Below are 24,869 nucleotides of genomic sequence, written 5' to 3' on the forward strand. Positions count from 1 at the left end.
TCAAAGTTAGGAAATGGAGCTATAAGATTATTGAATTTGAAGAGCCTTTTGCCCAACTGTTTAAATGAGAGGTAAAACAAAGAGACCACCTGGAGTGGAAGATTAGGCCAAAACATGAGTTATATCTATACAGAGCATTGCTTGTGCTTTAAACTACCTGTATGGGTGCCTGCCTATCATTGGTTTACTCCTTTTCTGCCCACAATAGTCCTGCCGTGTGGCACTGTTACAAATAGAAGATTGCAGCCATTTCCAGTGCACTTGACCTGTGCCCAGGCTGCTATACTGACCTTTTCCCAGAGATCTGCTCTTCTTTTTTATATGTGCCATCTTGTAATTTCTACAGATATAAATCAATGTCAGATCAGTTTACATTATGCAAAAGAGTATTATTGGCAAGAGAAGAGAAAATAAGTGGTTTTAAATGGACAGGTTTGCATGGACTATATTGTAAGACCCTGAAAACTGGTACTCTAATGTTGAGCTAAAAAGGAAATATATGAAAGCATAATACTATTTCTTTACTTCAGTAATGGAGAGCTGCTCCCTCAGTCTGATTTCACAAGCTTGGATAATGACTTGTCTCCCCAGAGAATATGAGGGCAGCCTAAAACCTAGCCCTGTTTTAGTTCACCTAGTCTTTGATGTACTGTTAAGGTGACCTAAACACAACACATATAGTAGTGGATTATCATTTCCTCTCTTGAAGACAGGAACATACACAAATTATATTTTGTGTGCCTGATACTAAGAAAGAAACACGGATTTTCAGTTAGGTTACCTCCTCAGTTGTGATTTGTTTCCTAATTTGGATTTATATCTATTTTAATTGCAGATTTGTTTAATATATTAGGAGGAATTTTTTCCTTTCAGTTGATAGTTTATTTTCTTTCAGTTTTTCAGGCCAGAGGAGTAAACAAAACTTTTTGTATAGAGTTAAATCGTTTCCTCTTGTGTTACTAAAGATTCCAGATAACACCTTTCTTAAAAATCCACTATCACTTAAATGAAGAGACCCTGCTTGTAGGTAGGATCTGGGCCCTGAGACTGCATGGTTTAAAAGTGTGTAGGTCAGTTGGCTTAGACCTATTCTGGGCAACGTTTTTTATTATTGCTTAATCAGCAATGTGCTCACTAATATTCTAAGAAGGGACTCCCACACAATGTTTTCCCATCTTTAGCTTCTGATAAACACCACAGAACAATAGTGCAAAGAATACGTGATAGAGAATCTATTCATTTGTTTTCCCATTTTGAAGATGAAATGCTTTCCAATAACCATAACCAAGGAGAGAGCCAAATGCCAGCTTGCAAACCAAAGACCAGATTCTGCCATTCTTAATTATTAAAACTTCAATTAAACCCAGTAAGAGCAAATGCTCTATCACTAAGTATGACAGTGCAGAGCCCAGTATCCATCAAGGTGTGGTCTGCAGCTCCCTGGTGACCTATCGTAACAAAAGCTTTCATTTTTAAAAAAAATGTACCCTATGTTGTTGTAAAAAACCTTCTGAATGTGCAAGGTTCCTTTCCTGAGTCTGTAAAACATCAGCTTGAAACAAGAGTGAAGTTACCCCTATTCTGCTCAATGTGATATTAACTCTGAAGCCTTATGATGTCAGTTTAAACATCAACAGTGTCTTCTTCATAAATGTAAGTACTTATATGCCCCACTCCTTGTCATCACAGTATCTAAGCACTTCGCAGGCATTAATGGATTTAGGCTCAGAACACACCCGTGAAGTAGAACAATATTATCTCCATTTTTACACATGAGGAACTGAGGCACAGAAATGTTAAACCAACACTGTCACAGGATGTCTGTGGGAACTGAACACACAGGTGTTGTTTTGGTTCCAGACGACAAGGCCGGTATCTCATGTGTATATCTCTCTTGTGGTTGTATCTGATATTTTGGGCAAATGGCTTTATGAACATATTTTTCCATTCTCAACCCTTCTCGTTGGCCTGGAAATAGAGTAACAGAGTCTGCACACCATCCACATACTCTTTGTACTTTTATAACTGTCTCACTGAGTGGCCTGACGACAATACCAGACCTGAGATTTGGCTTCACGAGAAACCTCACATCTCCTCTGTTTTGAACCAGATAGAGGCTTCAGTTAGAGATAGAGGTGTAACCCTCAGTCTCCCAAGTTGGGGCTCAAGAAAAAGAGGGATTTTATATCTAAAACTTCCTTTATAACCCTTTTGTTGCTGATTGAGAGTGTGCAGCTGCTGTATATAAAAGAGGGCCATGGCGATTACAGAAGAAAAGATGGCCTAGACTGGAGTGAGATAAAACCCTCCCTCTAGGATGTTCCTGTACACTGAGTCACTGTGTTTGTGAGGTGAGCGTTTCTTGGAATATCCAGATGTGTCTTGTGTCTTCCAGAAAATGCATCACCTGCTGCTGAGTACATGTCTTTTTTGCTAATTCTCATAAAGTAAACAGCTGTTGGGGGATTCACAGAAGTCAAATATGTGTTTTTATTGGCAATATCAAAGGAACTTTTGAATAGAGGGGTACTTGCTGATCTGCGGGTGTGAGCAGCCAAACATTTTTTAAACTATTCCCAGGAGCACTTCTGAGAATGATTTTTACAGTGCCAGAAATGCTGATTTGTTGGCACTGTAGCCTTATTCCCAAAAACCCCGTCAAAGTCTGAGTTAAAATAAAGATACAAATACAGCTGAAACCTCTGAGCGACTGCCTTTCTACTCAGACAATTTTGTTTTGCTGTCCTTTTCTCACTTGTCTTTAGAGTGAGAAATTGTAGTGCTCTAATCTGAAACAAAATAAAAAGCTGATTGATGAGAAGTCCACATGAAGGCAGCAGTCAGACCAGAAGTTACCCTGGTAACAGGGGGTCCCAGTTGCTAGTTCTCTTTTTTAAACTAACAGGTGTCTAAAGAATCAATTTTAAGGTAGGGTGAATTATTACAATATACCCGATGGGGCAGTTTCATGCATTTTCTGTCGGGGCTGGGAATATTGGCAGTGGAACAGAAAAGTCTGCAAATTCATCATATCCTCACAGACAGAAGGCCAGCAAGATTTACATTAAATTTCATTTGGGGAACAAGAAGTTTAATCTAATGTATCACAAACACAATTCATTAACTTCTGTGATTTTTTCTTTTTTTGGGAGGGGGCGTGTTACGGTATTTACACTTTTTTATATGAGGGTTTTTTCTGTCTTCATTACTTGACCTATTACAAGTCACTATGTGACTGATTTTTCCTACTGATAAAGTGAGAAGTACATAAAGTAAATAATATTTCTTTCATAACTTAATGTAAGTGTTTGATCTAGTGGATAGGGAATAAGACTAGGAGCTGGCAGACTTGGATTCTGTTCCCAGTCACTGGCCTTGCTTTGTGGTGTTTGGGAAGTCATTTCACTGCTCTGTGCCTGGTTCCCCTTCCCACTTTTGTCTCTCTCTCTTATCAATATAGACTCTTAGTTTTGAATCCCAGCTCTCATTAGGTCTTAGATCAGACCCTCTAACATGGAACCTTAGTGCCTGTGAAGCTGTATTGACTTCCACTGTACTTGTCGATTTCATTGGAGGATAAAACCTGTTTTGACCAGAGCCAGCTCATTTAACCCCTTTGTGTTTTCATTTGTCTTTCACACGTGGGTAAACAATACATACTTAATTGACAGGAATTGTGTGAGGCTTAATTTGTTAACCTTTCTAACGTACTTTGAAATCCCCACATGAGAAGACTGTAAAGAACTGAAAAAATACTTCTGATGTGAGGTACTACACAGTTCTGTTCTGTAATAGTAAAAGAGGCTGGGACATCTCATTGAAGTACCAGGGAAGACCTATGGTAGATTTTGTCTTGATTTAAAAGATGGTGCCCTAAAGCTTAATTACTAGAGCTAGGTTTCTGCTTATTATGATGAATATCCCATGGCTTCTCCCAACAGAGGTAGCATCAAAAATCTCTGTAGAAGAGGATGATCCATCCTCAAAAGAACTTAAATCTGTTCATTTAAAAAACAAACAAACCTTAATTTGCTCACCACATGTAATGCAGCCTCAATAACGAGGCAACTCATCCGCTTAATTCTTAATCTCTTATTAATTTAATTTGCTTTAGTCACAAACAAACCACCAACAAAAATGTCCACCTGACGAGAAAAATATATTTCCGCAAGCCTAGAGGCAAACTTCACACTTCCTAGGTATAAAACATCCCAGCATCTGGACATGCTAGCACTACATGGGATCCGTGCTGCCGGGAAGGTACCCAAGGTAAGTATCAGTGTTCCATCTCACCTTGGTAATCTTGTTGCATAAACAAACACATCAGTTTACAACAAAAAGAAGATTCCTTCCTATGTATAACTGGTACATATTTCATCTACCTCTGTGTTTCCAAGGTAATGAATAATATGACTCTTTTAAGCATTTAAAAATGTAGTTGCTGTGTAGGACCGGGAGAGTGCAGGACCTGAAGGTTTACCCATTGTCTTGCTGGGATTGAGACTTGGTTGAGGGCAAATTGGCTCTGATTTAATCCAGATAAACTTTTGCTAGTTGGCAGGGGGGAGTAATGAGAAGCATTAATAGAATTCCTATTGACTCTCTTGTTTTCAATGCCTTCTGTGTGTTTTGCAACCTGGAATTCTTGATGGATTTACATCTGCTTCTTGATGTCCCCTGTAACAGCAAGAGTCAAGAATATATATCTGCAGCTGGCCAGAAAGACGTCGTCATTTCAAAGACAACCTTACCATCTTGTGTGACACTGATGAAATTATTTGACGTATACAAGCTAATAGTTTCTTAGTTAATCTCGAGGACATTGGAGGCTGTGTATTTTCAGTGAGGAAACCATGACTCTGGGATTGATTTCTCAAGTTAGTTTGCCAAACACTGATTTTTGTGGCTAAGTTTGTCACACTTCAGGTCGCATGTTGCAGGTGTAATACAAGAGTTTTACCTTGTGTATATTAGTCTTTACTCTTTTTTGTAAATGTTTAAGTTTGTTAACATGTGACCACGTGTATTAATCTGTAATAAAATATTTTAGGTTTTTCGATGTGTACTATATTATTCACTTGTTGATATTTTGTTGGATCAGGTGCTTCCATTTCTATTTAATTTCCTGTAAGGATGCTTTATATACTTTTCTTTATGTAGTGCTGTCTAGATTCTATGTTGATGAGCACCTTAGGTCTTGTGTATACAATGCGTTAGTCTACACTCAAAGAGTGTAAATTCTAGAGCATATGAGCGTGTTGCTCGCTAACAGGCCCATGTTGACCCTGCTCGAGTGCATTAAAAGTTCCTTAATGCCTATTAACGCAATACTGTTTAAAACTGGACTACATTAATGAGCAACACGCAACTTTTAGTGCACAACATGCTAGTGTGCACTAGAATTTACACCCTTCTGGTGTGGACCTGTGCACCATGTAGGCAAGCCATTAGAAATATGCTTATTATAATAGATATGCCATATGAATCTTCCACATAATTGAGAGTTTGTTTTCTTTTTCCAGTTTGGTATGATTATCATTGTGAACTTATTTATATTGTGGTTAATTATATTGCTGGAAATAATTAACTGTTGCTTTGCTGTTGTATCTCAGTGTATATGGTGTTAAGATCTCCCTATTATTTCTTATTTCTTTGACTATTGATATGACTTTTGCATGGCATGATGACAAAAAAATTAATTGGGGAGAATTTAAAGTCTACTACAGTAACTTGTTTAATATAAAACAATAATTCTTTGAGAGAGAAATTGAGATAAGAAGGAAAGGATCATTGAGCCCTGCCCATGACCTGATGTTATTGCATTATATCTAGTGATTGGTTTCTCACCATTAATAGCTTTTGCTTATGTGCTGATGAGACCAGTCCTGCTAGCCTTTCTTTGTTTTCTTAAAATACTCAGTTTGTTAGTCATTATAGGGAATCATGCAGGATAAGTTTTAGGCCTATAAAACAGTCGGGGGGAACCGCAGCCAACCAAGGATAGACACTTTTATTGCAATAATATAATGCAATAACAAGAATTGTTTTAATCCTTAAAATGCTGTGGGTACTTACTTATTTCCCCTTTACTCCTTCCTTCCCAATGCTATCACTTCTAGAATGATGGGAGAGATCCCAACAGACAGCGAGAGAGAGGTCTTTTTCTTAGATTTACAGCTCATAAGCATCAGAATATTTTTTTTTAAAGTAGAAGAGTATCGCTCAGTGTGCCTTGTTTATAATCAATAATTTTCTTTCTGGATTATTTGTCATGCATCAAAGTACTTAGCTGGTGGGAATGTGGGATACCTGATTCCACATGAGGAAAGGTTTCAAAAGAAGGAAGGCGGGAGAGTGGAGAAATTCCCTAAAAAGGACACGTTTAAACATTCAAAACCATGCAAAGCATTTGTTGAAAAACTGTGTTGCCTGCATTAGCTCCCTTTGCAGCTATATTAGACTCATACATACTTTTTCTTCCTCCTCCTCGTGTTCTAAGAATATGAGTAAAAACCACAATACAGCACTCTGACTACAAAGGTCAGGCAAACCTCAACTCAAATGAAAAAGTAAGAGGGGAGGTCCACAAAGGGACCGTTGCAAAGATTTTTTTTTCAGTCAGAACCCACTCCTGTAGGTTTTTTGCAAGTTGGAATGATCTGAGACACGCACATTTATGGAGTCAGTAGAAAGTGTAAATTAAACCAGTTTAAGCCCCAGTACAGCAAGGTACCTAAGCACGTAACCAGTCCCACTGAAGACTAGCATATACTTAATGTCTCACTGAATAACTTTTAGACCCCGACTCAGATATGAGTCTATTGCCATAAAACCAGTGGAACCAGCAACAATAATTACACAGCTAGTCTTTTTAGCAAATGTGCTAGCTTTTCCTTTCTGTGGGCTTTGAAGTTCTATCAAATTCTTTACTTTGCAATGTTTTGTTTTTCAGGATGGGAAGAAGAAGTTTGACAAGGAAAGTGAGAAATATTATTCCATTCTAGAGAAGCACTTAAATTTATCAGCAAAGAAAAAAGAATCTCATTTGCAAGATGTAAGCTCTTACCCTTTTACTAGACCATAAGTTTATCTTTAAAAAGAGTTGTCTCTAGGACATGCTGTATTTTTATCAGAAAATGAATGATTTCTGCCGGTCCATGTTGCTATGTACGTATACATAAATTCTGTATATGAGATTAATACTATTCTGATGTAAAATAAAACTCTTAACAAGGCAGTATTTCCCATGTGCTCTGCCATATTTTAAGTTGCAAACCTAATTTTTACTATTTACAATACTGTATTTGTAATGCTCTAATAAAAATGTATGACCTTTATTTGGAAGGTGTATGTGGAATATTTATAATTAATATAATTAGGCTATGCTGACTTTTTTTATTTTATTTAATTGACTCTGTTTTACATAAATTTTCAGCTAGATAACTTAGCCTGAAGCATTTTAATCACACTTTTTATGCTTTTCAGCATGTCATGTTTTCTGCTTTAATCTGAGAGAAACATTCTTTCCATAATGAAACTATATGGCTGTGTTTTATGAAATTAAAAAGAGTGCCATATTGCAGATAAATAAATAGATTGCCAAAAGTTTTTGGCAGTTTTGTGTGTGTGATCTTCAGGTAAACTTGTATTTGTCATAACAAAATGTAGTCAGATATGGCCTCATAAGATTCTTAGTTTGAGCAAAGAATGATTGGTCCTTATGTAACCTATGGGTGGGCTAGAGTTCACTTCATTTCCCGCCTCCCGTGCCTTAAAAAAAAAAACCCAACTCCCATAGAAAGTAGCTGGAGACCCAGAGTTCAGTCTCTAAGGATTTTCATCAAGGATTGCACAGGGTCAAACTCCCCATGTTCAAGTCCCAAAAGGAACTATAGCAATGAATTTAATTAAATAACTTTATAAAATGTTATGATAAAAAAACAAATAATCTAATTTTTACAGGATGACATGGCTATTTTATAATCCACAGACATTACCTTCACAGTTATACATGAGCATAAATAAAGAAAACAAATTAAAATCTGAACAGTACAGTCCCCACAGAAATACAGTCAGAAGAAACTGAAAGTTCCCAAAAGCTTAGTTCACCTAAGTCACGGTTAGAATCTTTGATCACCAAATCTATACAGTCTGGTGAGTCTAAAACAACATCTTCCCTCCACTTGCTTGTAGGAATCATCAGCTGGAATCCATGCAGATTCTTCCTCTGCTGAAATCACTGCTAGCCAGTCAGCTAACCGATTAACCAATCACTCAGCTAAGTGTATAGATGTAAAGAAAACCCTGTTACAAGAAAATACAAAACTGAGAATAGCAAAATATAAATGACTCTTTCCCCATTACTACATTTAAAGAAAAGTTGGTGAATCAGACTAGTTAAGACAATTTAACTAGAACAGTTTGGCTAAAATCAAAACAACATTCAAAGCATACTGTTAAAATAGAAGTAATTTTTCCCTCCCAATTTCCCCTTGCTGTAATTAGCATTGCCCATGCTTCCCTGCTAGATGATTAACAATATCACTGACCTGCTGCAAAATGCTTCACAGTTAGGGACAACAGCCCGCTTTCTGCTCCTGGGCTCAGCGTCTTCCAACTCACACAGGGCACATGGCCTTCTGCAAAGCAGCTGCCCTAATTGTTTGCCCTCACGGAGTCTGACCCCAGCAACAGTAAACCTATTGGAGCACACCCAAAACTACCACACCCAATTCCAGAAGCTTCTGGATATGGAGTGCTTAATGACCCAGACACAACTCACTCCTGCCTCCCCGCAATGGGTCTCTTAAAGATGTATCTCCCTATTAGGCACATGGGTTACACTTACTCTTGTATAGGGTGACCAGATGTCCCGATTTCATAGGGACAGTCCTGATTTTTTCTTTTCTTATATAGGCTCCTATTATCCCCCACCCTCTGTTCTGATTTTTCACATTTGCTGTCTGGTCACCCTACTCTTGTGAATAGTACTTCTTTGAACCAGCAATTTTAACACAAGTCAGTGAGCCTGATTCTGCGCTGCCTTGTACCTTGTGTAGCCATTCATGCCTGTACAAAGTGCCATTTTTATCTGGTTGCATTTTACATCTGTAGCATTTTGCAGTAGTGTAAATGACTACACAGGTATAAGGCAATGAATATCGATTCTCATTGAGACTATTTACATGCGTAGAGGCTTGCATAATTGGACACAGAATTACATTTTTTTTGTGTGCATTAGTTTTGCTTCCTAGAAGTTAACCGTACTTCCAGATAGAGTCCACTTTTAATTTCCATACTGTGTACAGATTAAGGATCTACAGTGATAAAAAAACTATTCAGAGAGGATTGTTCTATTATGAGCACAAAGCTCTAATTATACAGGGTAAAAGTATTTAAACCTGATCCTGGAATCTGATGCAGTTCCACATAACTATGCATTTATGTGGCGCTCATTTGATTTCAACAGGGTCTACCAGGGTCATAGCATTAAATGTAGATGCATCATCCATTTTAAAGAGTACATACTGTAACTGTTACTTTTTAAAAGCATGCATAGTTCTAATTTAACAGAAGAATCCCCCTTTTAGCTATGTTGTTAGATTAAATTATTTTCCTGTGTAGCAAATTATAAATTGTTTTTTTCAGTGTTACTGACACACTATATTAAATTTTCCAAAAAAGATGGGCACTATTTTAATAGCATTATTGTCAATGATAAACTCTGAAATCTTGGAAATTATTTTGCTGACAAAATTCTACACAAAAGACCTAACCATCTCTCAGAAAGTCACAATGTGTGGTTTTTATTTTTACCTGATATAATACTGCAATTTCATAACATTTATTCTTTTATATTGTACTCGCTAAAACAGATGTCAGTATGATGAATCAACTGTAGAGAAAACAACATTAATTTTACAGGGTTTTTTTTTGTTCCAGTCACAGGCCAAATTTACATATACACAACTCCGACAAGTCCATAAATTCCCCTTACATTAATGGGGAAATAGTTCCATTAGAGATTAAGCAGGAAGTCAGAAAACAATTTTCGATATATTTACCTATAAATCAAGATTTGGTTAAGTCAAGTTAAGTGCTAATTTACTGTCGGGTTTAAATAAAGCACATTTTGCTGGGATTGTTATGAAGATTATTTATTATATTGCAGTTAAAAACTAATTGAAATGAAATAAAATGTATCAACTGTGAATATAATTAAATAAACTGTCTTAGACTCACAAAGGATTTGACTTGAGCATACAAATTAATGGAAAATCACAGTAAAAGTTTTCCCCTCTGTCCTTAAATAATCACTTCATGCCTAGATATTGAATTCATAAGGGATGCTAGTTAGTCTACCTTTCTAAAGGCCGTGATTGTAGAACATATAGGGCCTAGTTCACCATTACATTGCTCCAGGTTAATGTTGATTGAACTGCACTGAAATCAGTGGAGTTACGCCAGCATAAAACTGGAGTAAGGACAATGTTGAATCAGGCATTTAAATTATAAAAACTGGTTGTGGGGGAGTTAGATAAAGAATGGGGCAGCTTTTCTTGTTTTGAGTTTGATTCAAAATGTGCAATTTTAATATTGGGCATATGTTTAGTTTTGATGATAATATTATCACCTCAGGTCATTGTTGTCCAGACTTGGCCAAGCTGAAGTTGGCACTAGCTGTGAGCCAAAGGGCCACATGCAATTTCCCTAAAATGAAGTAGGTTGCAAAGTTATTTATTTATTTGTAGTGCAGAGATACAGCCACCAGAGACTTCAGATCCCTGCATTTGATGTTCCATCTTAATCCAAGTGGAGGCCTGTGTTTTCCATACATCTGTATTTACAGGGCTATAGTCACATAGTAAAGATCCTTCTTTGTGCCAGACCTTGGGCTACCACTGTCAAATAGCGTGTAAGGTGAAGATCATTTGGGTTTGACTTTTGTCATAATATGCAGCACATTCCATAATAGTACACGGACTATTGACATACTTTTTACAGACTGCACACAGTAAAAAACACCAAAAACCCACAGTGAACAATTTTTTTACCATCCCTATGAGAAAACCTATGGAAAGAAATGAGAGTTACAGAATTAAAAAGGAATAGATCTGAATCAATGCTACAAGCATCAATTTTCGTAGCCCCCATTGATCACTAAATGCAGATTCATGAAATTGAGCTTTCAGAATCATGCTCATATATGGAGGCATGTCCATCTTGGAAGAACAGATCGAGTTCTGATGCACATTCTAGTGCTGTTGCCAGTCAGTCAAAATAATACTGACTCTAACTGTCTCATAAAAGCTGCTTCTGTAATTTACCATACAGTAAGCCATTCTTTACCATCAGGTGAGTGGCATACAAAAAGGTGTGAAAATCTTTCCTGCCTTGGAAAAGTTCAGATAAACCACTTCTTAATTGATTTGTACAACTGTGAATGCTCATTGATCAAGCAGACTCATCAGCCTTCACAAAAGATGACTTTTGGAAAGTGTAATTTGATCCCTATACCCAAATGATCATTGTGGCCCAGGTTTTAGACAGTGTTTCAAAACATGCTTAAGTCTCAATAAAGTTAAACATGTACTTACGTGCTTTTCTGTGGATGGAGGAAAGCATGTTCTTGAGTGCTTTCCTGAATTGGGCCCTGAAAGAGCTCATTGCTAAAACCAAATTAAACTGTATTTATTTACAACCAAAAGTAAAAACTGAGGCCCATGTTATGCAAATTTTCATTGTCTGCAATCCCCTGAGTTAAGGTTTTCAGGATCATACCCTAAAGTTGTAACACACTGTTAAATTCTGCCAAATTGCATGCCCTATATACCCTATTTTATATACTTTTTGTAACATAGTGATTAATACACTAAGTTTTAGATTCATCAAGGAAACCAGTAATAGAAAATACAACAAAAATGCCACATGGCCAAGTTAATTTTGTGGTAAAAGCCTTAATTTTTGGAATTGCTTGGCTTTTGAGTGCTTGATTTCTTATCCTTAACATTAGCTTTTGCATTTAATTTCCTGTTTTTATAGGCCTAAAAAGGTACAAATGCTACTGATTCATTTTAAAAATAATATTAAAGCTAATATTTTTGCTTTCAAGTGCTAATGGAGTACTGTAGAAGTGATTCAATGTTAAATGTCTCCATGCTACTAAATGATGATATTACCTGAAGCAGTATTAATTAGAAGTGCTATTAACAGGCAGAATCTTTAACTGAAGGCAAATACTGATTGTACAAATACAAGATTTAAAATATACTAAACCTGTTTTCTTTAAAAATGAATATTCTTTCCGTTCCTATAAAATAAGCCATCTACAATTTTCTAGCTTCACATACGTTTGTTATTTGAGTTCCAAATTTAATCAGAACATAAGAGGAAAATGTCTTATTTTTATATTCCCATAAATCAGAAATGGCTGAACTGATGTTACTGAAAGTTTCCACAGTTAAAAAAAGAAATTCCCTTAGAGCTGGGGTCAGACATAGACAATTTCAGCCAAAAAGTTATGAATAACTGAAAAAATGGAGTTAAAATGGGAACTGGGCATGTGTTCTGTCTCCCTCTAATGGCTTGTTTACATGGAGGATAAGATCCTACTACTTTTATCAGTTGGTGGAGTTAATTCTTTATTTCCAGTGACAGAAGCCTTTGCTTTGGTGCTGGAGTTTCCAGGTTCGATCCCTGCTACCCATGGTAGCAGTCAATACTGCTAAATTTCCAGCAAACACTGCACACTACACTTTATGTAAAACATTGGGAAAACTAAAACATGAAAATTAGCTATTGTGAAAGTGTAAAACTATAAAATATTTTTATATTCTCAGACAGCTTGATTCATGTTCTCAAATGATAGGCTGCAAGATTTCTGTGTTTAAAAACATATCCCTCTCTTTTTCTTCCTCTCTCTCTGTGAGATAATATGTGGAAAAGGCATTTGAAACTACTCATGCTGGGAAATGTGCTAGGAATTAGTCATACATGATATTCAAGAGAATTCTTAACAAGGCACACCAGCTTTGATGCCCCTTTTTGTTTTCTTGTCCCACTCCTTCCTCTGCACCTTTTTCCATGATGCTCAGAAAGTGTAGAGCACCTTCCCACAAACCACCTTTCCTTGCTTCACTCCAGGCTCTCCTAAAATTCACATAGAATAAATCCAGGAGAGGAGAGAAAAGGAAAGAGGAGCAGGGTTGGGGGAACCCTAAAGCCAAAATTTTTAATCTTGGATGTCTAAACATAGGGCCCGAAATCTGTTTAGTAACCTAAATAAGTGCCCTAATTTTCAGAAGTGCTGAGCGCACACAACTCCCATTGACCTTAATGAATGCTCAGCAGCTCTGGGTGGGGAGCCACATATGTAGGTGCCTTACTTTAGGCACTCAGGTTTGAAGATTTTATCCTAAATTAATGCAACCATCCTGATTTGTCCTTGTCTTACTCAGGAACTGTCTGATTTTATTGTTATCCTGTCCTCTTTCTCCCTTTCCTTTTCTGTTTTGTCTACTTATGACCCTGGCCTGTTGTGTCCTGTTACATTTAGACTGCAAAACAATAAAGGGGGCTGTCTCTGTTTGTGTTTCTATGGCAGCTAGCACATTTTTGCATGCCCAAAATAATACTGTTCCTTGCTTTAAATCTCACATAGTTGGTCCTTGACTGCTTTTCGTCATCCTTTTGTGTTCCTTGCACTTTTGCCAGTTTAGATGTCCTTCACCAAATACCTAATATCTGGACTGGTGACTTGTACTGTGTACCACACTTCATTCTAGTTCACTTTGAAATGGCTCAGTAGTTAAACTGTTGACAAATAAAGTGTCTCTGATTACATTTCATGCAGCTCTCATGGAAAGGTTGCTTGTTAAAGGAAGAGAAACATTGGCTTCTCTAGAGGTCTCATGGGACACAGGTCCCTGGTCTGAGAGCATTGTAGAAACATTTTACTTAGCTCCTGATGGAGAGTATTTCGTCGTTTTTTAGCATCCTCTTCTAGCCACTGCTAGTATCCCTACTCTTCTCTGTCAAAATGAGGGTTGTGTTACGAGCATAAGAGTATATAGGGCTGGAAAATAAAACAGGAAACTGGAACTTAGGGGACTCTTAAATAAATAGTTAATAATGGAAACCCGAAGTGAGCTAGTTATAACCGTAAATTAATATTAATTTAATGTACTTCATTTTTATTTTTAGGCAGATACTCAGATTGACAGAGAACATCAAAACTTTTATGAAGCGTCATTAGAATATGTGTTCAAAATTCAAGAAGTACAGGAGAAAAAGAAGTTTGAATTTGTTGAACCTGTAAGTTTTGTATTTATTTTTCACTTCCTTTACCTACATTTACAGTGACTGTATTTAAAGATGAAAATTTTGGTTAATGTTCTTATTTTTTGATCTCTTTTTAATTAAAGGAGTTCTTGAAAGTAGTTCATGAGCAAACAGGCATAACGTTCTTTCCTTAGGAATTATCCCCATTCTTAAAGACTTGCACAAAAGTTTTCATGTCTATTGTGAAATAAAATAAGTTTGAAATCTGCATGACATTTTAATGACTGAACTTGAAAGGTTGTGTCTGGGCAACACGTAACAGAGATTTCCTAATATAAAAATTGGCTCAAAATTCCAAACATATTAGTCTTTAAGTGCTCAGAGTATGACGTTTACTTCATGTTTAGTTTTGTTAAGTTACATATGAAATAACATGAATAGAACGTTAAAAATTCATTTTTATAATTATTAAGGTATTTTTGTAAAGTTATATAATGTCTGTAGCAGAACATGTCTGAGACCACTGTGTGACTGGCAGAAGTTGTGCCAAGATTTTAACAATTGGAACTATGAAGTTAAGTTTATAAATCTATATTTAAAGTGCAAGCTGACTCAGGCTCCTGGGGCTTGGGCTAAGGGGCTGTTTAATTGCAGTGTAGATATTCAGGCTCAGGCCCCAGCCCTAGGGTTCTAGAACCACCTAGTCCAAGCCCAAATGTCTACACCGCAACTAAACAGCCCTTAGCCTGAACCCCACGAGCCTGAATCAGCTGACACAGGCCAGCTGAGGGGTTTAAATTGCAGTGAATACATAAGAACATAAGAATGGCCATACTGAGTCAGACCAAAGGTCCATCCAGCACAGTATCCTGTCTACCAACAGTGGCCAATGCCAGGTGCCCCAGAGGGAGTGAACCTAAGAGGTGATGATCTAGTGATCTCTTTCCTGCCATCCATCTCCACCCTCTGACAAACAGAGGCTAGGGACACCATTCCTTACCCATCCTGGCTAATAGCCATTAATTTCCATGAATTTATCCCGTTCTCTTTTAAACCCTGTTATAGTCCTAGCCCTCACAACCTCCTCAGGCAAGGAGTTCCACAGGTTGACTGTGCGCTGAGTGAAGAAGAACTTCCTTTTATTTGTTTTAAACCTGCTACCCATTAATTTCATTTGGTGACCCCTAGTTCTTATATTATGGGAACAAGTAAATAACTTTTCCTTATTCACTTTCTCCAACCCACTCATGATTTTATAGACCTCTATATATCCCCCCTTAGTCTCCTCTTTTCCAAGTTGTAAAGTCCTAGCCCCTTTAATCTTTCCTCATATGGGACCTGTTCCAACCCCCTAATCATTTTAGTTGCCCTTTTCTGAACCTTTTCTAATGCCAGTATATCTTTTTTGAGATGAGGGGACCACATCTGTACGCAGTATTCAAGGTGTGGGCGTACCTACCCTTAGACACCTAAATTCAGCCCCAGTCCTGGAAAAACTTTTGTGTATGTAATTAATTTTATGCATATGAGAGTGCCTACTGAACTCAGTGGGACTACTTTCACACTTAAAGTTCACTACATGCATAGGTCTTTAATTATCTTGACTTACGTGGCCTGATAATCTAAAATGTTGGACACTCCATAGTTCCCATGGATTCAGTAGGCTACTAGTTCTGAAAATATTGGCCTACATCATGTGGATGAGTGCCAGAAGTGTTCTGTTTTCCCCCCACCATCACAGCCACCACATACAATACAGATAAAAGATTTGTTCACTATGCGATTGTCCTGCTACATAACAGTATCCTGATACCTCACATATTTCACGAAACATTTCAACTGGACAGTGCACTTTTCTTTTTTCTTACCTATTGGCAGATAACCAAGCAATATTAGTTAGCATTTTGTTTTTGAGGTGGGATAGCAGTTGCATATCCCTGCATTGTTTTGTGTATCTGTAGTTTCCTTGACAAAATGGTTTTTGGGTAAATGTCTCAAAGACAGAAATGCATCTCTTGTGCAAAAGGAGCATCCTCAAACACAGATCTCTCATTTCTGTCTATCCCAAACAACCCCACTAGCTTCCAATGTATCTAACCTTGGATCGTCCTAGATTGTGAACAAGAGTGAAATTCATTTGTAATTCCCAATCTCCCCAAGAAGAGTTACCCTAAGTGCCTATCTTCATATATTTTAAGATGAGAATATATTTCAAAGTGAATATTTGCATGTTGGTGAGAAACTAACGAACCTCGATCCAGCAACTAAAAATACCCGTGACTAAAACATAGCCTTACTTATAATTTATATTATGGACTTGCTATCAGTGAGGATGTAACATACACCGAAATAGGAGGAGTAAGGAAAGATGCAAATCAGAGCGAGGATTTCACCCTCATTTCATATTGGGGCTGTAAGAATGGGATTTTAGGAAAGATTTGAGAAGCATGAAGAAAAAGTCTTGCTGACTAGATTTTGGAAGAGACAAGGGAGGTAAAGTAATATTTTTTATTAGACTAGCTTCTGCTAGTGAAAGAGACAGGATTTTAAACTTACACAGAGCTCTTCTGCATGTTGGGAAACTTGGGGCAAGTCTACATTTAAAATGTTGCATCGGCACAGCTTTAATGAAGGCACTCAAGGGTGAGGAGAGAGACATCATCTTCCTTTCCAAATGCAAACAGATGGACATCGTACCATAAGGACTGAAGGTAAAAAATCCATTACAATCTACATACCACACAGACTGTGCTGACAGGTTGTGCCACACGCTCTCAAAGAAACTGCGGAACCACCTGATCAACATCCTCTACAGCAAACAGGGAAAGATTAAGAATGAGCTCTCAAAACTGGATACTCTCATAAAAAACCAACCTTCCACACAAACTTCCTCGTGGCTGGACTTTACTAAAACTAGACAAGCCATTTACAACACACACTTTGCTTCTCTACAGAAGAAAAAGGACACTAAACTTTCTAAACTACTACATGCCACAAGGGGCCACAGCAATGGTTCCCTCAACCCACCCAGCAATATTGTTAACCTATCCAGCTATACTCTTAGCCCAGCAGAAGCAGCTGTCCTATCTCGGGACATGTCCTATCTCCCTCCACCCCCACGAACATGATACAGTTCTGTGGTGACCTAGAATCCTATTTTCGACGTCTCCGACTCAAGGAATATTTCCAACACACCTCTGAACGACTTACTAATCCACAGAGTCCCCCCTACCAACACTACAAAAAGAAGGATTCGAGGTGGACTCCTCCTGAAGGTCGAAACAGTAGACTGGACTTCTACATAGAGTGCTTCCGCCGACGTGCACGGGCTGAAATTGTGGAAAAGCAGCATCGCTTGCCCCACAACCTCAGCCGTGCAGAACACAATGCCATCCACAGCCTCAGAAACAACTCTGACATCATAATCAAAAAGACTGACAAAGGAGGTGCTGTTGTCATCATGAATAGGTCGGAATATGAACAAGAGGCTGCTCGGCAGCTCTCCAACACCACTTTCTACAAGCCATTACCCTCTGATCCACTGAGGGTTACCAAAAGCAACTACAGCATTTGCTCAAGAAACTCCCTGAAAAAGCACAAGATCAAATCCGCACAGACACATCCCTGGAACCCCGACCTGGGATATTCTATCTACTACCCAAGATCCATAAACCTGGAAATCCTGGGCACCCCATCATCTCAGGCATTGGCACCCTGACAGCAGGATTGTCTGGCTATGTAGACTCCCAGCTACGCTACCAGCACTCCCAGCTACGCTACCAGCACTCCCAGCTACCTTCAAGACACCACTGACTTCCTGAGGAAACTACAATCTATCGGTGATCTTCCTGATAACACCATCCTGGCCACTATGGATGTAGAAGCCCTCTACACCAACATTCCACACAAAGATGGACTACAAGCCGTCAAGAACACTATCCCTGATAATGTCACGGCTAACCTGGTGGCTGAACTTTGTGACTTTGTCCTTACCCATAACTATTTTACATTTGGGGACAATTTATACCTTCAAACCAGCGGCACTGCTATGGGTACCCGCATGGCCCCACAGTATGCCAACATTTTTATGGCTGACTTAGAACAACGCTTCCTCAGCTCTCGTCCCCTAATGCCCCTACTCTACTTGCGCTATATTGATGACATCTTCATCATCTGGACCCATGGAAAAGAAACCCTTGAGGAATTCCACCATGATTTCAACAATTTCCATTCCACCATCAACCTCAGCCTGGTCCAGTCCACACAAGAGATCCACTTCCTGGACACTACAGTGCTAATAAACGATGGTCACATAAACACCACCCTATACCAGAAACCTACTGACTGCTATTCCTACCTACATGCCTCCAGCTTTCACCCTGACCACACCACACGATCCATCGTCTACAGCCAAGCTCTGCGATACAACCACATTTGCTCCAACCCCTCAGACAGAGACAAACACCTACAAGAGCTCTATCAAGCATTCTTACAACTACAATACCCACCTGCGGAAATGAAGAAACAGATTGATAGAGCCAGAAGAGTTCCCAGAAGTCACCTACTACAGGACAGGCCTAACAAAGAAAATAACAGAACGCCACTAGCCGTCACCTTCAGCCCCCAACTAAAACCCCTCCAATGCATTATTAAGGATCTATAACCTATCCTGAAGGATGACCCAACACTCTCACAAATCTTGGGAGACAGGCCAGTCCTTGCCTACAGACAGCCTCCCAACTTGAAGCAAATACTCACCAGCAAACACATACCACACAACAGAACCACTAACCCAGGAACTTATCCTTGCAACAAAGCCCGTTGCCAACTGTGCCCACATATCTATTCGGGGACACCATCACAGGGCCTAATAACTTCAGCCACACTATCAGAGGCTCGTTCACCTGCACATCCACCAATGTGATATATTGCCATCATGTGCCAGCAATGCCCCTCTGCCATGTACATTGGTCAAACTGGACAGTCTCTACATAAAAGAATAAATGGACACAAATCAGATGTCAAGAATTATAACATTCATAAACCAGTCGGAGAACACTGCAATCTCTCTGGTCACGCGATTACAGACATGAAAGTTGCGATATTACAACAAAAAAACTTCAAAACCAGACTCCAGCGAGAGACTGTTGAATTGGAATTCATTTGCAAATTGGATACAATTAACTTAGGCTTGAATAGAGACTGGGAGTGGCTAAGTCATTATGCAAGGTAACCTATTTCCCCTTGTTTTTTCCTACCCCCCACCCCCTTCCTCAGATGTTCTTTGTTAAACCCTGGATTTTGCTGGAAATGGCCCACCTTGATTATCATACACATTTAAGGAGAGTGATCACTTTAGATAAGCTATTACCAGCAGGAGAGTGGGGTGGGGGGAGAGAAAACCTTTTGTAGTGGGAAACACCCATTTTTTCATGCTTTGTGTGTATAAAACGATTTTCTATACTTTCCACAGTATGTATCCGATGAAGTGAGCTGTAGCTCACAAAAGCTTATGCTCAGATAAATTGGTTAGTCTCTAAGGTGCCACAAGTACTCCTTTTCTTTTTACTGGTTTGATGGAAAGCTGACTTCAGACTTCTCTTAATGCTTGCTTAGAGCTGGACCTTGTTCCCTCTTTTGACAGCAAAACTTCCACTGATTTCCATGGAGCAGGATCAGGTCCTTAGAGATCATCAGAATCTGACCTATCTGAAGTGTGATAAATAGGATCATTAACTAGTCATCAAAGATTTAAAAATAAATAAATAAAACTAATTCTAATTGCATATGTTTAAATGATGGCCTTGTATAAACTTGAGCTATCTGAAATACTGTTTTTTTTTATTAAAAAAAAAATTTGTCTAGATACAGTAGTAAAATTCAAAAACAAATTCCATATTTTTTGCATTTCCCACAACGGTATTCACCAAACTCGTTTTAAACTGGATAGCTAAATACCTTTTCGTTCTATATGTATAAATAAACGGAAGTAAGGAGACAGTGCCTTTTGGCTGATGCACTACAGGCCAAAGGTTAAATTCCTCTTCTGTCCAAAACCTAAGTACAATCTTCTTCCTGTGAGAATGAAATGACCAAGCAATCTCAGGGTCACAAACTTTACATAAAAATAAATAAAGGCCAAAACAGTCTTTGGATTCTATTTCAATTCTCTGTTGAAATCCTTGCAGCTCTTGCAGCATGCAGACAGATTATTGTGTTAAATGAGTACAAGTCTGATTTCTCTATTGATCTGGCTGATGAGGTATTCAGAGTGAAGTAGCAGTAAAAGTGCTTGTTACACTTGGAAAATTGAGAATATAAACACATTGGGGATTGTATGTAACATTTGGTGAAACCAATCACTTCTTAACACATTCAGATCACCTTGAAAAATACATCATCTTTTAAAAAAAAACGCATTCAGAATGCTTTCTCTACATTTACATGGAATGAGCCAGACTCTGACATAGTGCTGCTTGTGAGTAGCCACCAAAAAGCCACAAAAATCATGAGCCAGGGACAAAAGTTTTTCACCTCAATTTTGGCTCTCCAAACACCGTGCTTATTAGGCCATGCCATAGTCTCTCCTGCAGGGGCTGTGGAAGGGCATTACAGAACAGGGTCTCTTTCCACTATCAGTGGTGTTTACATACCTGCATACCTGCATCCTCAGTACACATGATTTCTACACAGGGCATGAAATACATCAGCCTGGGGACTGCGTGAGAGAGACATGGTAACATTTTTGGGGGGTGGGGTGGGTGTTTGGGGAGCCCTTGGCCAAGAGATTCCCAAGGCCAGATCCCGTGCAATGCACAACTGCCGCACTTCAAGAATAGTTACTTGAAAACAAACACAACTTAATGCATCATACCTAAAACATAAAGCATTTTATTCTTATATTTATCCAGATATGTTATCCTTTCTTATAAATTCAACTTTGCTGCCATCTAGTGCCAGTTATTTTTTTCTCATTTCACAATACGCTCAAACCTTAACAAAAATCTTTCGTATTAGGGAAAATGAAGACAAAAAAAAAAAAAAATGGAAATGGAAATAAGCTGTGTGAATTTTTTTTTCTGTATCTTTCCCAGAGCTATAGATTAAACAGCCAAAAGTGAGTGTTCTTCACAAACAGGTCTTAAACTTATCTTTAAAAAACGTATAAACTGACACAGCAAGAAGGGTTCAGTGCCTTTTTTTTAATAGGTTAGTCATTTAAGAAAGCCCACTATAAGCATAGAGTGCATTCTTCTAATTCTGGTTTATCACATTAAAAAGAAATTTTACAGAGTAGCTTTAAAACAAAAGATGTCCTAAAAATATTTTAGGTGAGGAAAACAGAAATTTAAAAATTCCCTAGTCAATGTCAATTCTCAGATCTTGGATAGATCTCTTATTTTTTCTGAGAAATTGTCATATTTTATTTGCAAAACCTCTAATAAAGAGAAAATTGCAAAGAAAATCCTTAGGTGTATAACTTGTAATAGCCCAGTTGAAGTCAATGAAGATATGATGATTATACACCAGCTGAGGATCTTTCCTCTTGGAAATGTAATCTGCAGTTGCTTTAAAATGGACATTGCCATGTAATTCAGAGCCATATATGTAAAATAAACATAAGGTGTTAAAAAAGCTTAATGCTCAAGAGGCCTATTTTATGTTCCAAGACTCTGCCGCTGGCTTGCTGTGCAACCTTGAGCTCTTTATTTCTTTTCCTCAGTTTCCCCCTGGGGATAATAATACTTACTGACCAACAAAAGAGCATTGTGAAACTTAATGAATTGTTGTCTGTAAAGTGTTTTGAGAGCCCCAGATTGAAAGGCCTGTGATGTTCTGCCCAGGACACCTAGAACTTTAAGCCACAGTGTTACCCCTCTGTGTCAACAGGTGAGAGGTTTGCTGGTGATTAGACTGCCACACTAGTCTGTCTATCTGCCACACTAGTCTGTCTACCTCACTAGCAAACTGCTTGAGACTCTGCCAGTTTAAACCTTGTCTTGCAGGTAGCAATCAGTGAACCCCAGATACTGAGTTCCCTGGAGATGTGTGTCTGCAGTGTTCAGTTCCTCTCACTGTGACACACTCTGAAGTTTGCTGCCTCCAAGTAGATAGTGCACACACCAGCCTGTTAAGTTAGCTGACGACTCACACTTCACTTTAATACACAGCGCCGAGGGGGTTCTGCCATAAAACAAGCATAAGTTTAATAAAGAACAAAGTTTAAAGTGATACTAAGAAAGAGAAAAAGAGAGAGAACTGGTTACAAGCAAAACAAAACATGCTTTCTAGCCACTCAAACTTAATTTTAGGAATTTACTGTCTTTGCCTAAGCAGTTGTCTTTCTTACATCAAGTTACCAGCATCTCTAGCCCTCCAGGCCAGGGGATTCAACTTTCACAGGCTCAGACCGTGTTGTATCCTCTGTCCCCTAAGTGGTGGATAACTAAAATGTCTCTTTGTTCCCCTTATATTACCCAAAGACCATTGTCTCTGCCTCAGAAACCAGGAAGGCTTCCTGGGGTGCAGACTCTGACGTCTGGTGAGCTGTCTAAGGTCCTTCCTCCATTAGCTTGATTGCTTTTTTTTACCTTATATGCAAATATACTTTCATTGTCCTCTGCCTGTATTCAAGCCAATCAGACAAGGCAATCCACATTCCTTGTCTAGGGCAGGCTCAATATATGTGTAACACTGATGGGGTCATCAAACCAGGGACCTCTGGAGCTTAGTGCATGAGCCTCTGCAGCATGAGCTAAAAGCCAACTGGCTATTACCTAAGGCTGTAGAGCAGACTCATTTAACTCTCTCTAAGTGGTTTTGGTGCCACTAGATGGGACTGAACACCATACCCAGAAGGTGTGCGGGTACATATGCACTGCCTCCCAAACATATTTTAAGAACCTATGTTGGCACACATACATAACTCTTTGTACCCAACCAGTACGCACATCACAGTGATTTTTCAGGACCAGCATGTCACCAGTTTACGTATGAAACATTACAAGACACTGTTTAGATACATATCACGACAACACGTGTTGGGGGTAGTGAGTGTGCCCAGCCTGATATGAGTTACAGTATAGTGGGCCCTCTACCAGTGGGCATTGAGGGATTTTTTCGGTCATGGGGTCTCTAGATGTACAAAGTATCATCCTCAGCAGCAGCTTTATTTCAGATATTTGCATTGTTTGCCACCCTAGAACGCAGTACTCTGTTGGCGCATGCAACAAGCGAATGAGACAGAACAATCTAGATTCAATATCCCAGGTGAGAGAAGTGCAAAAAATATTACATAAATTGCACAAATGATGAAATCAGTACTTTTAAAATGTTTCATTTTTCATAATCTGTGGGATTGCTAGCATAAATAAAGAAAAAAATACATTAAGCATTTGATTTCTGCCTTTTCAATTATGTATCCAAGTGGAAAACATCCTTATTGTAGATTTGACTTGTATGTCAAACATAATTATAATTATAATAATAGTACTAATAATACTTTGTATCTATAGTGCTTTCATTTTCAGGCTCTTATGTTTAGATAATTACAGTAAACTAAATTATGCCATATGCCACAAGAAAAAATAGCTATAAATTGTTTAATAGTAATATAACTTGCTGCATCATCAGCAGTCATCCTCTTTTTATTATCAATAGCCACAATATAAAAACATCAACCTAATTACAAGACTTTTAAACGTAAATAGATGGCAGGAGAATATTCATTAAAGGACCAAAATGAGTCTTTCAAAAACTTCAGTGGCACTCATTCCTGCTTAAATGTTAATTAAAAAAAAAAAAAGTAAATGACAAAAAACATTTCCAGTCTTGATACAGATTTAATTTTTTTTTACTGGAAGCTGTAAAAGACATACCAATTGAAGTTCATCAGAGTTTATATTTTGTTCTTTAGAGCAGGAAGAAGTGGTCTGGAACTTTTTGTATTCATTTCGGTTATGAAGCTGTCCAAAACTTATTTTCAAGACTCTCATCTGGAGAAAATAGGTCATAGATGGAGATTTTGGAATGAGGAAGGTGGAAAAATGTTCCGAATTGTCATAGATTCAAAACAAAACAAAAATCCCTTGAACTTTGAAAGTTTGCATTCCTTGCTCATGCAAACCTGCCATTGAAAGTGATGAGAGTTTTGGGTGTTCCAGGAATGCAAGTATGGGCTCCAAAAGTATTAAGATCATAGTTTTGCTAATAAGAGGAGATCAACAAATAAGGCATCCTTATTTTTTGTTTTCCAGCATCTTAAGATTCACCTGTAATTATAAGGACAATGGGTCAGTTGTGCTTTGAAATGACTTTTTTCCTTTGCAGTTAATAATTTTTTCTGTGTGCAGATGTGATCACCCCATCTCAAAAAAGATATATTGGAATTGGAAAAGGTTCAGAAAAGGGCAACAAAAATGATTAGGGGCTATCTGAGGAGAGATTAAAAAGACTGGGACTTTTCAGCTTGGAAAAAAGTTGACTATGGGGGGATTTAATAGAGGTCTATAAAATCATGACTGGTGTGGAGAAAGTAAATAAGGAAGTGTTATTTACTCCTTCTCATAACACAAGAACTAGGGATCACC

At 38.2% G+C, this 24,869-nt stretch overlaps 1 protein-coding gene across 1 annotated transcript in view; it reads left to right on the forward strand.

Moving 5' to 3' along the window:
• The window catches only part of ARHGAP42 (Rho GTPase activating protein 42), a 294,764-nt gene that overhangs the window by 195,213 nt on the left and 74,682 nt on the right, over positions 1 to 24,869 (forward strand). Inside the window, exons 5-6 of the mRNA XM_077805596.1 lie at positions 6,953 to 7,054; positions 14,203 to 14,313. Of these exons, the coding sequence (XP_077661722.1) occupies positions 6,953 to 7,054; positions 14,203 to 14,313 (213 nt within the window). The remainder of the gene's footprint in view (positions 1 to 6,952; positions 7,055 to 14,202; positions 14,314 to 24,869) is intronic.

This window comes from Eretmochelys imbricata, chromosome 1, assembly GCF_965152235.1.
Source record: "Eretmochelys imbricata isolate rEreImb1 chromosome 1, rEreImb1.hap1, whole genome shotgun sequence".
Lineage (NCBI taxonomy): Eukaryota > Metazoa > Chordata > Testudines > Cheloniidae > Eretmochelys > Eretmochelys imbricata.